Source organism: Drosophila bipectinata, chromosome 3R (genome assembly GCF_030179905.1).
Source record: "Drosophila bipectinata strain 14024-0381.07 chromosome 3R, DbipHiC1v2, whole genome shotgun sequence".
NCBI classification, from domain to species: Eukaryota; Metazoa; Arthropoda; class Insecta; order Diptera; family Drosophilidae; genus Drosophila; species Drosophila bipectinata.
Genome location: NC_091739.1, coordinates 14,595,357 through 14,608,518, shown reverse-complemented (window position 1 = coordinate 14,608,518; position 13,162 = coordinate 14,595,357). Strand labels below are relative to the sequence as shown.

At 46.7% G+C, this 13,162-nt stretch overlaps 1 protein-coding gene across 20 annotated transcripts in view; it reads left to right on the top strand.

Moving 5' to 3' along the window:
* Positions 1–13,162, top strand: part of LOC108129559 (collagen alpha chain CG42342) — a 66,098-nt gene that overhangs the window by 1,281 nt on the left and 51,655 nt on the right. For all 20 annotated transcript variants that reach the window (XM_017247643.3, XM_017247655.3, XM_017247646.3 and 17 more), the window contains exon 2: positions 8,441–9,650. In XM_017247643.3, the coding sequence (XP_017103132.2) occupies positions 8,954–9,650 (697 nt within the window). In that variant the 5' untranslated portion in view covers positions 8,441–8,953. The remainder of the gene's footprint in view (positions 1–8,440; positions 9,651–13,162) is intronic.

Genomic DNA, 13,162 nt, shown 5'->3' with positions numbered 1-13,162 from the left:
TGTTGTTATTCAATTAAAATGGTAACGAACCGAAGAGTAACTATAGAAATTGAAAAGCAGAGAATGTAAGAAAAAAGCATGCTTTTCTACGCTTTTCTTTTCGTAGGGCAGCTTAGAATTTTGTAAACAACATTTAAAACCTCTTAAGTCTTTTAATTGTCTTACATATTGCCTAATATCTTATAAAGATACAATAATATCAACAAATGGGTTGTTTTTGTTCATACAAGATGGTCATAAGTTGCAAAAAAATGACCTTGCTGAAATAGAAATTCAGTTTCTTGTCACATGTGCGCCTTATGAGAAAATAATATCTTATTCAAGAGACTTGGGATACTAAACTAGTCTTGAATAAAAAGTACGACAAACATTTCATAGTCATTGCCTTCCAAGTCAAGTCATACCCAGTAGTTGGCAGCGGAACCGCCTATAAGATTTGTAGTCCTTTTTATGCTTCTGCAAATGAAGTTGCACTGGACAATCTAATGAACCCACACCCCACCTCACAGAGGCGCAGAGAGCGAAAGGTCCTCAAGTATCCAACACAACACACCTTGCTGAAATATTCAAGATACTTTATGGGCATGCCGCAGCTGGGCCAAAGCCAAAGGCATCCCAGAGATGCCGCAGGCAGGCTCGCTGGCTCTGCCGCCCCCCTCGCATTGAGGTGTAAATTCTGTAGCAAAAGCCTTCATTTATGAGGAGGACTGCGCTTTTTGCCGTTATCCCTCGACCCTTTTCATTGCCGGGGAATCCCCCTGGGGCCGACCCTCGTCTTTATGAACTTCAGCTGAGCAATTATTAAATATGTAAGCTTTCGGCTGCTTTAAGTTAAGACCATACTGGTTAGATTTTGGTCCTGGCCTCTTTGAAGTTGTTGTTCTTTTCCGCGATTTCAATATGCGGGAGACTGGCAAACAAACATTAATTGTAACTGCAAATGGTGTGAAATGAGCGGGTAAATGACTGACTGAATGAATGAATGAGTGAGTGAGTGAATGAGTGAATGGATGCTTAGCAGCGGCTTGACTCAATGAATGAATGGTGCTCGAGTGGAGCTGCCGGTGGCAGTGATGCTCTCCCCGAGAGCACTGAAAATTGCGTTAAGTGGATGTCATCGTTGGCCAGCGACAATTTTGATGAACTCAACAAAACACTTGACAGCGTCGTCCCAGCCAAGTTGGGGGAAGAGGTGGTAGTGGCAGGGTGGCGGCATGGCGGGATGGCGAGGGCTGCCTGCCTACTGACCGAAAGTAAACGAAACGCTGTCGCAGGCCATGCAATAAACGAAATTATGACGCTAAATTGAACACAAAACGCCCAGTGAGACGGTAGTGGAGGGAGGGCGAGATATAGCCGAAGAATAGTCCCGGAAAATATAGTTGAACTCAGCTTGGGTGGAGGTTGGAGGGTTGGGCTAGGTGGTGCTACCCTCGGTGAAGGGGGTTTCGTTTTCAAAAGCATCCACATCAACAGCATCCACTTCCCTTCGACCAGTCACATTTAACGCGCGAATGAACAGCAATCAGCCGACTGGGGGGACGGGACTCGCTTGCTCGCAAAAGGGCATGGACTATGGGCATGGCAGGCACTGGGAATCGGACACACAACTGGTTGTGGCCGAGGAGGGTTCTCGCATTCAACAATAAAAGTCATGATAGACAGGGCAATACGGAAATGCTATTTTTGGGGCTGCCTTCACACGGGAATGGAATCGACCACGTCCGCCCTGCGAGCGGAAGGTGAGAATTAAGAAATTAGCGTACACCCTATACCCTGTACTATACCATCACATATCCAGAGCCTGAGCCAGATCCAGAACCAGAGACACAGCCATAGCCAGTTGGAGCTGCCAGATGGGAGCCGCTGGAGCTGGTGTTGCCCGTAAATTGCCTGCCGCAACCGCCGCCGCCGCCGCTCACTTTAACTTAATTATATAATTTGTGAGACAGCAGCTCTGAGTACGGGGTCCCCAACCAACATAAAAAAATATATTTAAGACATGAGAACAAATATTTTAGGCGAGCTAGCAAAATATTGGATACCCTTTTGGATTGGATAATATTGGATAAATAATATTGGATTTTTGTAGGGGATTTAAGCAAAAAAAAGCATATATTTTCCACTATTACTATCATTTAACCATAAATAGCCAAGTTGCCTGGTCTAGAGTATTGAAATAAGCCAACTCGCTTGCTTTTTTGTGCTGCAGTGCAACTTAAATGAGCTGAATGCATTTAAGCCCAAATCAGCGCAAGCCGTCGGCTTAGTGACGAGGACAAACTGTGCCTTAAGTGACTCAGCAGGCAGTCTCGGCTGCCCAGAGCCCAGAGGATGGGCGTAGCTGCAAAAAAGTAAATAATCCTTTAACCACAAAGCAATTATGCAGCACAGCAGCAAAGGAGACAGTCCGGGCGGCAGACACACGACCCGGCCAACAGTGGCAGTGGCGGCAGAAACGGCAGCGACACCGTCAACGGCGACATCTTGTCAGCCAGTGAAAAATTACCAAACCAATGACAGAGACAGCAGATGTACGCAGGGGGAGGTGGAGGAGGAGGAGGAGGAGGAAAAAAGGCAAGGACACCCGGGCTAGCTGGCTGGCTGGTGGAAGCCCACAGGTTGCTGGCAGCAAATTACTTAAATGCCAAGCCGAAAAGTCTGGCAGAAGCTTATGTGAAAATTTAGATTGGTCGAGGGGGAGGACGAGTGTGTGGCGGCAGGTGGGGCAGATGGGAGGGGATTTTCACTGCGGTTAAGTTGCACTTTTGGCCGGAACAAACCAAGGACATACACGACGGTTGCCAGCATAAAAAGTGACATTTTTTTTAAAGGATATTTTCAAGAGAAAAATCTGTCAAGATTTATTTTCTTTATTATTATTATTTTTTATTTCTTTGATATTTAACTTTTAAATAAAATAGAGAAGTTAAGGCTAAAACTTTATAAACAGACCTCGTTGGGAAGTATTGCAAGGATTCGATGGATTCAGATCAGGGTTGTTCGGCTTACCACATATCCTTTGTCCCTTTGCTCGTCCTGCTGCCCTTTGTGACAATTTTAATTCCTGGATTACGAATCATATCCGAGTGCAAGGCGGTTAAAATATCCCCGATCTGTGAGGTTTTCCCGATAAACTGGATTTCGTAGAATTTCCTCTTTTTAAGAGTTTAATAAGACTTGGAAAATAAGCCTTTTTTTTCCCCCAGTGCATCTCTATCTTAACCGATTTATCGACTCTGCTGGCTTATCACTCCAGTTTTCCTGTGTGCTGTTCATTTCCCACGATGTGGCAAGATGTCCCGGCTTCCAGGCGCAACTTGTGCGCCACCAGAGCAGAAGTTAAGCGCTTTTCTATGCCTTCCGAGCCAGATCAGAGCACAATTGATGGCCAACTGCTCGCAGCCTTTGACCCGCCTTGGCCACAACATGACAAAGCCACCCAGAGGACGAGAGTCGCCCACTCTCCTAGAAAGAGGTAGAAAGAGGAGGCCGTAGTAGAGGAGGCCAGACGGAGACCCACGTTGAATGTCCAGCTGTGTCTGTTTACATGCCACAGCTCTTTAGCAACCCGTCTGGACGTCGTTTTATGTTCCTCGGGTCTGCAACAAAAAGAAGGAGGGGAGGAGACGATGGGCCTGCAGGCTTGGTCAGTCTTCTGGACGACCTTTCAACGGGGTCGCGGATTTACATTTGTTGCTGGCCCAGGCCCAGGTCCGAGCCAAACCCGGTCCGGTCAGAGCAACTCATTCATAAAAATGCACGCAAAGTCAAGCGTTGCAAGTCCAAGGTTGGCCCGCGTCTGTGGTTTTTCCTTCACCCCACACTGCCACACTTGCTACTGCCGTAGCCGGACCTTGTCCCAGCCCACCTCTGGCCGTGCTTGAGCTTTTGTGCAGTTAAGTGCTTAGTTGCGTGTAACTTTACACTGTTTAACAAACTCACTTGCTTGCCACACAGTGAGTCAAAGGAGTTGCGAAAAAAGCAGTTGCAACGGGGCATACATTGGGTTAACCGTGGGGGGTGTGGACTGGTTGCACTATGTAATATTTCGAGTCCCCCAGAGTAAGTGTGACTTTGCCATGTGTGGCAAATGAAAACAGTGAAGTTTTTCAAGTAACTTTATTATAATTGCAGTAGTTATTAAAGAGCCATGATAGTTAGCTTTTAACGAGGATATTAATAGACATATAGATCCGTTTTTTATGTGAACATAATTCGCATTTTCTTACTGTGCACTTCAGCTAATAAAACTCGGAATGAGCGTGTGGCCTGAAAGTTAATTACAATTCCTCTTGACTTTGAAGAACCCCATCCTAGCTTCCACGGGCATCGAATGAAATGGAATCTGGTTCAAAAAAAAAGGTATAGAATACCTATAGAAGAGATTCCTTGGAAAAAAATGGTAATGTTTTTGTAGCAGAAACAAAAAAGAAGCAGGAAGTTGGTTTCCCAAGTAAACAAAAGCAAACATTGCGTGCCAAAATTCCGGAAATTTTTAAGAGTCACAGCATGTGTAAGCTGAATTTTTACAAGCCCCAGACACTCACACTCGCACACACAGTCTGGGAGGTCCTTGCTCCTGGCTCCCGGCTCCTTACTGCCACAACTCCTCAGTGCCATGTTTCCTGTCTAAGTGCTAAATTGAAATTCCGAAATTAAGTAATTTCTCCCAAGGGCAACTTCTGTTGGAAATCTTTTCGAAATACTGGCCCACACTCGCTTTAAGCCACACCCGTCCACCCACCCCGTCGGAGGGGCGTGGCCGGCTGTAAAGGAAGAAGACCCTCATAAAAGCACAACAACAACAGCAAAGGAAGACAAGAACCCGGCATGCCAATGAGTTGCACTAATAGTTTGTCTGGGGATGTGTGTAGGGGGCAACCTGCCTGAAGGAGAAACATAAAAAGAAAGTCCTAAACTTTTGGGAGAACTATGGTACGAACCGCATCTACATGAGGAGAACAAGCTGTAAAAATTATAGGGAAATAACAAACGACATACACACAAGTGTTATGTTACGGACATTAAAGCCAACGCCAGCATGGACTCGCATCACTTAATCCTAAACAGGATGGACATGAAAGTGGAAATTAGCCAGGATATGTTTATGATTTTTTTTATAGGATTTTTTAAGGGAAATCCCAAGAATCCAAATACTGTCAGCCACTCCTCTGCACCCTTTATCCGTTCGACTGCAACTTCTTTTCTGGGTTACTCTAGCGAGTCCTTAATCAAAATTGAAATGGCTCAAGACTTTCTTCGGAAGCTGTCCCCCAAAATCGAAAGTTTCCCAATTCATTCCAGCAGCGCCATTTCCTCGCTCTCACCCCGGCCCATCCTCGCCCCGTTTCAGTTAACTTCAAGGAACTTCCACTTCAGTTTCCTCTATATTTTTCAATTTAAATGATGGAGCAGCAGGGAGAAAAAAAAATAAGTATGGAGTGAGAGAGGAAATGACGCTTAACACTCGGAAAAAGGGGTTGCCGGACGGTGGGAGCTGGGAGTGGGAGGTTCCGGGTCCTGGCTGCCAAAAAAAAGCATACTTCGACCGACCATGGAGTGAAGGGGAAAACTTAAACACTTCTTGCATTTTTCTTATGGCACGACAACTATTTATTGCCTCGCCCAAGCCCCAGACGAAGCTGCCACGGCTGCTGTGGCTGTTTTTCTCTGTTATTTTTTTTTCTTGTTGCTACCACTGTTTACTTTTGTAGTGGCAGCAACAAAGTTGTTTGATACGGCCAGCGGCAGGAGCAACCGAACAACAACTGGAGCTACTACTTACTACAAACATTTCTGATGATGATGATGATGTTGGCGGCGGCGGTGGCAAAGGCTCTGGCGGCCGTGGTGTTGATGATGAAAAATGCACATGTGTTACTAACGGCCACGATTATTTTTATTGTTTATTTGCTTTGATTTTGGCCCTTGTGAGCCCGCTTTTGTGTGCCATTTGCTGTTTGGCTTCATGTTCATGTTTTTATTCGGCCACGTTCCTGGGTATTTGGGTATGGCTTGGATTCGACCCTGGTTCGAGTTCGGGTTCTTGGGTTCGTGGCGCATTTGTGCGTAACGAATAAATTTAGCAAAATAAATAAGGACAATAATCCCTTTGAATGCATTGCAATTGAGCTTTTTACAGCCATTGGCTATAAACTGGGCCAACCATATGCATGGCAAAAAAATGCTGCTATCGAGGCTACAAAATAAGAGCAAGAAAATGGATTTTCCATCGAATTTTTTTCTCTCTGTAAGGACGTGTGTGTGTGCTTGGCACTTTGGTCTACATTGTGCTGGCTTAGAAAGCTTTTGCCTCTTGGCCAGGATTCGGGACCGGGTCGGTCCGACAAGCGTCCGGCTAATGCCATTCAATTCTGGCTTGATTTGCATTTCAATTCCAAATCAAATTTTTCAATTGCCAGCTGGACTCACGCACACACCATGTTGCTAAGTGGCTTCACAAAAAGCTACTCCTGAACACACACTCTCACTCTCCATTCACACTCCCACCCAAACACACCCACACACATCCTGATCGATTTAATTCAATTTTCGCTGGTGATTGAGGCAAAAATTCATAGCATACTTTGTTGCGCTGCCTGACCGAGTCCGACGACTCTCCGAGTCATTGGACTTCCCCTGTAATTGACAAAAGCTGCACCAAGCTGCTGAAATTTGAAATCAATTTATATTATATTGAGTTAGCTGGCCCCCAAGATTGGCTTGTGGGGCCCTCCCAGCTCTCCATAAGCATTAACCTTTGGCTGTGCAAAGTCGAAATCGATACGCCGGGGTACTGTATCCAGCCAATTGCAGTGTCAGCGCAAAAGTCAGCTCCACACATGCTCTTATTTGTTAAATTAAAAGCATGATTCTCCCCCCCAGTACCCAGTCCCATGCCCTGCACTTGTTATTGTTGTGTGCTTGGACGACGGCGTCATCATCATCATCATCATCATGATCATCCTCGTTGGAGTCTTCGTCTTCTTCATTTGCCATTATTGGCTCCGGAGCGCACAAGACTTTCAATTAGTTTTATTAGGGTGTTCCAAACATTCCATTGACTCTCTAAATTCGACATTGAACGGGAAGTGGGGGGGTTCATTGTTGTTCCCGGCCTGCTTCTGTTTGATATTGGCCTTTTGACTTTTATGCTTTTTTTTCGGGTTAGAGCGCCATTTTTCGTTTTGTGGTTGCGGCTCAGCGGTGCTGAAATTTTAGCTCCCCCCCTCCATTGGAAGTGTGAGGCGTGCGATTGTTTTTTGAGCTTTATTGGATCCCGGCTTATTGTTATTTTGGTTGTTATGCGCTTGATTGCGCAACGCCAACGCACCGAAAATAAGTAGAATTTGGATTATACACAAATAGGTGCTATGAGTGCCATGAATGAGTGTGTTTGTGTGAAAGTTTAATCGGCAATTATGGGCCGCATAATGAGTCAGCAAAACGGGAAAATTCTCCACTTGACCTCCCGAAATATTGGCTTTATTAAATTATAGAATTTATAAATTACACGACTGGCATTTTGTAACCATTCATTAGGTAATCTATTTAATTATTCTTTAGTAATAGTTTTAAACTTTATGTTTTTGTGCTAAACTTTTAGCTAGAATCGCACCCATATTGGTCAAGTTTCTGATACTTTTTTAAGTATTGTTTTTTGTTTCTGGAAACTTGTAAAAAGTTCTCAAGCACATTTCATTCCTCTAAAGGGCATTTCAGCTTCGTTGTTCCCTCCCCCTCGAACTCGAAGGGCTTTTCCCGTTGCTATAATTTCCACTTTATGACTTTTGTATTGCCGAACCCCCCGCCACCTTGCTGTTTTTTTTGGGGCAGAGTTGAAGGCAACAAATGTTTTTGACACGACAAGTCTATGGGTCAAATACTTGTACTCGTACTCCCCCTGGTTTCCCTGCTCGGGCATCTTGTTGCTGCTTTTTAGAGGTTTTTTATTTGCTTCTTGTTTTGGCCCTCTTTTCTTTTATTTTTATTTTTTTGTATTTGTCAGTGGCTGTTACTGCTACTTGAGCTAGAAAAAAGTTTTGTGCGAAAAAGTTTGGCTGGCCCCCGAGTCTTACGAGTACCTCGGGCACTGAGAGAAATACTTGATAATCCCTGAGGGGGAAGCAACATCCACAATTATGTAATGAAACCATCTATTTCTCCTTGTGTCGTTGTCCTGGCTACGGCTTGGGCACGGCTGGTTGAACTTCCGAGGCAAGTTAGCGAGCATGCCTTCGTCACCGTAACCGTCGCCGAGCCTGGCTGATTATTGAAAATGTGGCGACACCGCCGACGGTCCAGTTCGCACATAATTCCTGGCCCACGATCGCCTGGTTGGGGTTGGGACAAAAAAATCTGTATAGCACCTCCTAAAAAAATAAAGTTTCTTTCCCAACTTTTTTCACTTTTCTTCTTTTTTTCTGTGTCGTTGCAGTTGAAAAGTGAACGCAAAGCTAAATAAGTTGCAATGTGAAGAGCCCTGAAAGGACAAGTGCGAACCAAGGAACAGAGGACTCGACGACAAGCAGCTGCCACTGCGACGATTGACAGGACAAAAACAAAAGCCCAGGCTACTGGCTACGAGGACTTCCAGCTCAAGTGGCACAACCGGCACACAACTTGTACGTTGTTTTTCCCATCGATTCGGGTCTCTTCCATGGCCCCCAGAAAATTGCAGCAGCAAAGGGGCGCAATGTACTTGCCAAATACAGCAACCGAATAGAAAATCACTCGAAAATCGGAAAAACATAAAAAATAAGAGAGCAGCATCAGCAACAGCAGCACCAGGAGCAGGAGCAGCATCAGCAGCATATGTGTCTTTATTTTTTGTGCTTTTTTCTGTGATGCCACAAGGACACAAGGACACTTCAAGTGACAGCAACATACGCGAATTTCGTTCGTTTGTTCGGGGACAGCCTTCCATTTCCATCTAAGACGCAGCAGCAGGATGCGCAAGCACAAAGCGCCGCCCAGCGGCAGTCCAAGGACAATGCCCCAGGACAGTTCAACAGCAGGAGCGCGAGAAGAATCAGGAGCAGCGGTAAAGGCAGAAGCCGGAGAATCTCCCTCAACGGAAAGCCAAGAGCAGCAGCAGCATCAGTGCCTGCTCCTGGGTCACAGTGCAGCGGGTGCACCCGAAACAGCATCAGCAGCAGCTAGTCGCCTGGCCCCGCCCATTTGTCAGCCCCCCATCAACAGCAGCAGCAAGGAGCGACCTCGCCCCACAGTCCGGTTCGTGTCCTTGTTGCACGTCGCCAGCTACGTGCTGTGCCTGTGCGCCTTCAGTTTCGCGCTCTACGGCAACGTGCGGCAGACGCGGCTGGAGCAGCGGATGCAGCGCCTCCAGCAACTGGACGCCCGGATTGTGGAGCTGGAGCTCCGGCTAGAGCAGCAGCAGCTCCTGCACTGGCCCACGGACCAGGCGCAGATCCTGGCCAGCGACAGTGCGACCGGCGACAGCGCCAGCGGCAATGGAAGCCAGCAGCATCTGGCGTTGCATGTGCGGCGCGAACTCCATAGACTACGGCGGGATGTGTCGCACTTGCAGCTCACGCGGCGCCAGCAGCGTCGCCAGGCGGCCGAGGCGGCAGCAGCGGCGGCGGCCAGCGGCGAAGGTGGCAACGGCAGTTGTCAGTGTCAAGCAGGTGAGTTGAACTCTTATTCTGGATTTAATAGGTCGGGATTGGTCCTTAGTCCTGTTCATGTTATCTGATAGACACACCCTTGCGTTTCCTCTTATTGGCGAATCCTGTCAATTGGAGGACCCCTTTGTTGGCCCTGAACAACGGCCCATATTGCGGTCAATTCGAAATTGGTCAGAAATGTCAGATCCAGCCGCATAAACACGCTAACACACACACACCCACGCGGCTATACCCACACAACCGTAAGTCAACAAGTCATTGTCTGTGTGAGCTTATTGTGTCGGGGTGGTGTTGCGTGTGGGCCACGAAATTTAATTATTTGCGTCCGGGCCAAAATTTATGGCAGTTTAGAGATTTCATTAATTGGAAAAGTGTTTTCCCAGTCGCCCCGGAAAAACATTCGCTGGGGCAAAAAGCCAGAAGGGAGGCGGACAAGGTGGCGGACTTGCCCTCCTTTGTGAGTGTCCCGAGTATGTTGCTTCAATTTTCCCAATTTTTCTGGCAGCTTTTTTCCTGGCAGTGCCCCCTTTCCCCTCCTTGGCTGCTTGTCTCTGGTGACATTACCGAAACTTTGATTACTCAGGGATTAGCAGAGCACTTCCCGGCACTCACACACATATACTTGCATAAATAAGGACCCTCACACACGGACGAATCGAGGAGGATCCTTGCTGCCAGTTTGCCTTGTGGTTTGCATAAATTTCGCTTAAAATACTTTTTGAAAACTTTTGCGACACTCATGCTGCGCATCTCTGCGCCCCTGACCTTTCTCTGGGAACTGGTAGATGGGAGTTGGGAGATCTGCTGGGAAATGGGAACTGAAAGCCGGGAGATCTGGGATCTGGAAACTGGCAATATAATATAGCTTCTGCCATTTGCCAGTCTGGTCGTATTAACGCAATTTGTCTTGACATTCGCACAATTAACTCACCCGCTAAGCTGCCGGACAAAGTTTGGGGCTAATCCCGCGCTGATTCTGGGTCCTCATGCATTCGACTGGCATTTGGGGGGTTGGGGGGGCGAGCATATGACGAGAAGCATACGGGCCAGTAAATGCCGGGCGCAATTATTTAACAACTTTGCCAATTCCGGCCAAGAGCTATCCCCCAGACGAGATAGGACAAAAAGTTTTATAATCGATGCGCTCGCAGGTCGAAAGTTTGCTTCGCCTGGCAACGGTCGAACTTTCTTTTCAAAGTCACTGCATATAAATAAATTTCTCCAGCAGCACACCCACCCCAGCCACACCCACACTGCCAGGAAAAAACAACAAAACAAAAAGCCAAAGGAGCCTGGCGATAAGACAGCCTTTTCACAACTTAAAGCCTCGCACAATAAATCAAAGCAGCTGCGGGCCGGTGGCAGGACTTGTCACTTTCTTATCTGAGGCGTAGACGATGCGGCAAAGTCATCATCGCAGGCTGATACAGCTGTCCTGCCAGCCCTACCAGGATTCAAGCCCCACCGGGATGTCAAGGACATTGCAGTTGCTGGCACAGAGTTTTCCAGGGACTGCCGCATTCCGATTAAGTCGATTAGTTCTTGGGCTCATCGACGTTTTCCCCCAGTTGTGTAGTTTTTCGAAAATTGATAAAATTAGTCTGTGAGGGTTATTCTGAACAGTGGTTTAAAAACACAAAAATCCTGAAAAGAGAAACAACATTAAACAGAGAAAACTATGAAGTTTTGAAAAGCAAACCACACAAAAGGGAAAAGAGACTTCCCTTTTGGGGAAATGCTGGAAAAGCCAACTTAAAGTTTCCTGCTTTGCATTCTAAATATTTCATTTTTTATGAGCATCCTAATTCTGGACATTTGAAATTTATGATGATGGTTCCCACGGTACAGACAGGGCCACAAACATAGAGCCATGGTTGGCTGGGCTTGTCAAACTGCAAATGACATTTGGCCACTTCTCATCTCCTCGCATCCTTCAGTTGCGAAGCTGCATCCGCCGTAGCCGTACGGGGTGGCTAGGGGTTGAAGCATAGGAGTTTAGGTAACGATACACGGTATCCTAGGTCCCTGGTTCCTGGTCCCTGGTCCCTGGTCCAGTTCAGTCTCCTGCCACTCTCGTTGTCCAGCTGAAAACCCTCAATTTATCATAGCCAAGCGCAAAATCCACTTTAGCAGCGGCAGTGGTAGCATCAGCAGCATCAGGAGCGAGCATCGTTGCCTGCGTGTGACATTTTGCAAAGCCAAAATATGTAGAACATGCCACAGAGACACATCGAAAGGACTCTAAAACGAGCACCAGGAACAGAACCAGAAACATGGACAGCTGCATATGTGTACCTACCCGCAGATACTACCCGGTATGTACTCATACATCACACGTACTACATACCACTCACTGACTCACTTACTCAGACGGCAACCAGGCAGGGAAAATGGCATATGAACTATGGAAATTCCCAATTAGGTTTTAATGCGTACAAGTGCTTTTTATTCAGTGCAATTTCTCACAGGACCTCCTACTCCCACACCCTACTATCCAACAGGAAGGTCTAGGAATTCAACTCACGATTCGGGGTAGCTCTCCAGCAACACTCCCAGTCACAGACCCATCCCCGATCCCCGAGTGTGTGTCTGTTGCGTTTATTTGCCAGTCATAAATTTCAATCACGTTGCCGGGGATAACACTGACTGGATATACTCCATATATCAGCTATGCTCTCCTGATTCCCGGCATTTTCCTGCATATGCCATGTAGCACCTGCCATCCCTTGCAGGATTTTTTTTGTTGGCACTGAAAGAAAATAGAGGAGGGCTTACTAAGAGTTCTAGAGTTTCTAGAGAAACTTTTCTTATTTAGTAGATTTATTTAAAAAATTTAATATTTTTTTTTTTAGTTTATAATCCCTAATATTTGGTAATTTTTCTCAGTGCTTCTGTGGTTGTTTAGGGCGTGTCAAAATTGAGGCAATGACAAAAACCTCCTATATTGCCGGGTCCTTCAAGCGTGCCCACAGAGGCTTGTGTGGATTCGGACCACACCAGAGCCCACCAGACAGAAAGCAACCAACCGAGCGACCCACCACCTCGTCGAAGCTCACACCACACCGCCGCACCACACCTAGCTGGGCATCCTGTATCCCCGTATCGATTGTCGCCACACACATCAATTGATTTCCTTTCCGTTTTCAATTTGCCAGGGACATTTTTGTTTATGCTCCTTGGCCGGCCATTCCGGCTGTGTGTTTGGTCGTTAGTCGTTAGCCAGGTTTGTTGTGTTTTGGCCCGCAATTTGTGACTTGCGTGACTTTTGGCTTACCTGGCCACCACCACGCCTTGATTGCCATTTAAATGCTGCGCTAATAGGCCAATAAACCATTTCGCTGCACAGCAGATATCAGCGGAGGAGCCGCCAAACCGACACCGCCACAACAACAGCAACATTTATTAATTAGTGAACAAAAATTAATGCCCAACTGTCATCATTACTCGTGTCCTGCTGGCAAGGGATCCCCTTCTGGTTTGTCGTTTCCCTCGCCCCACCACCACACATCGGA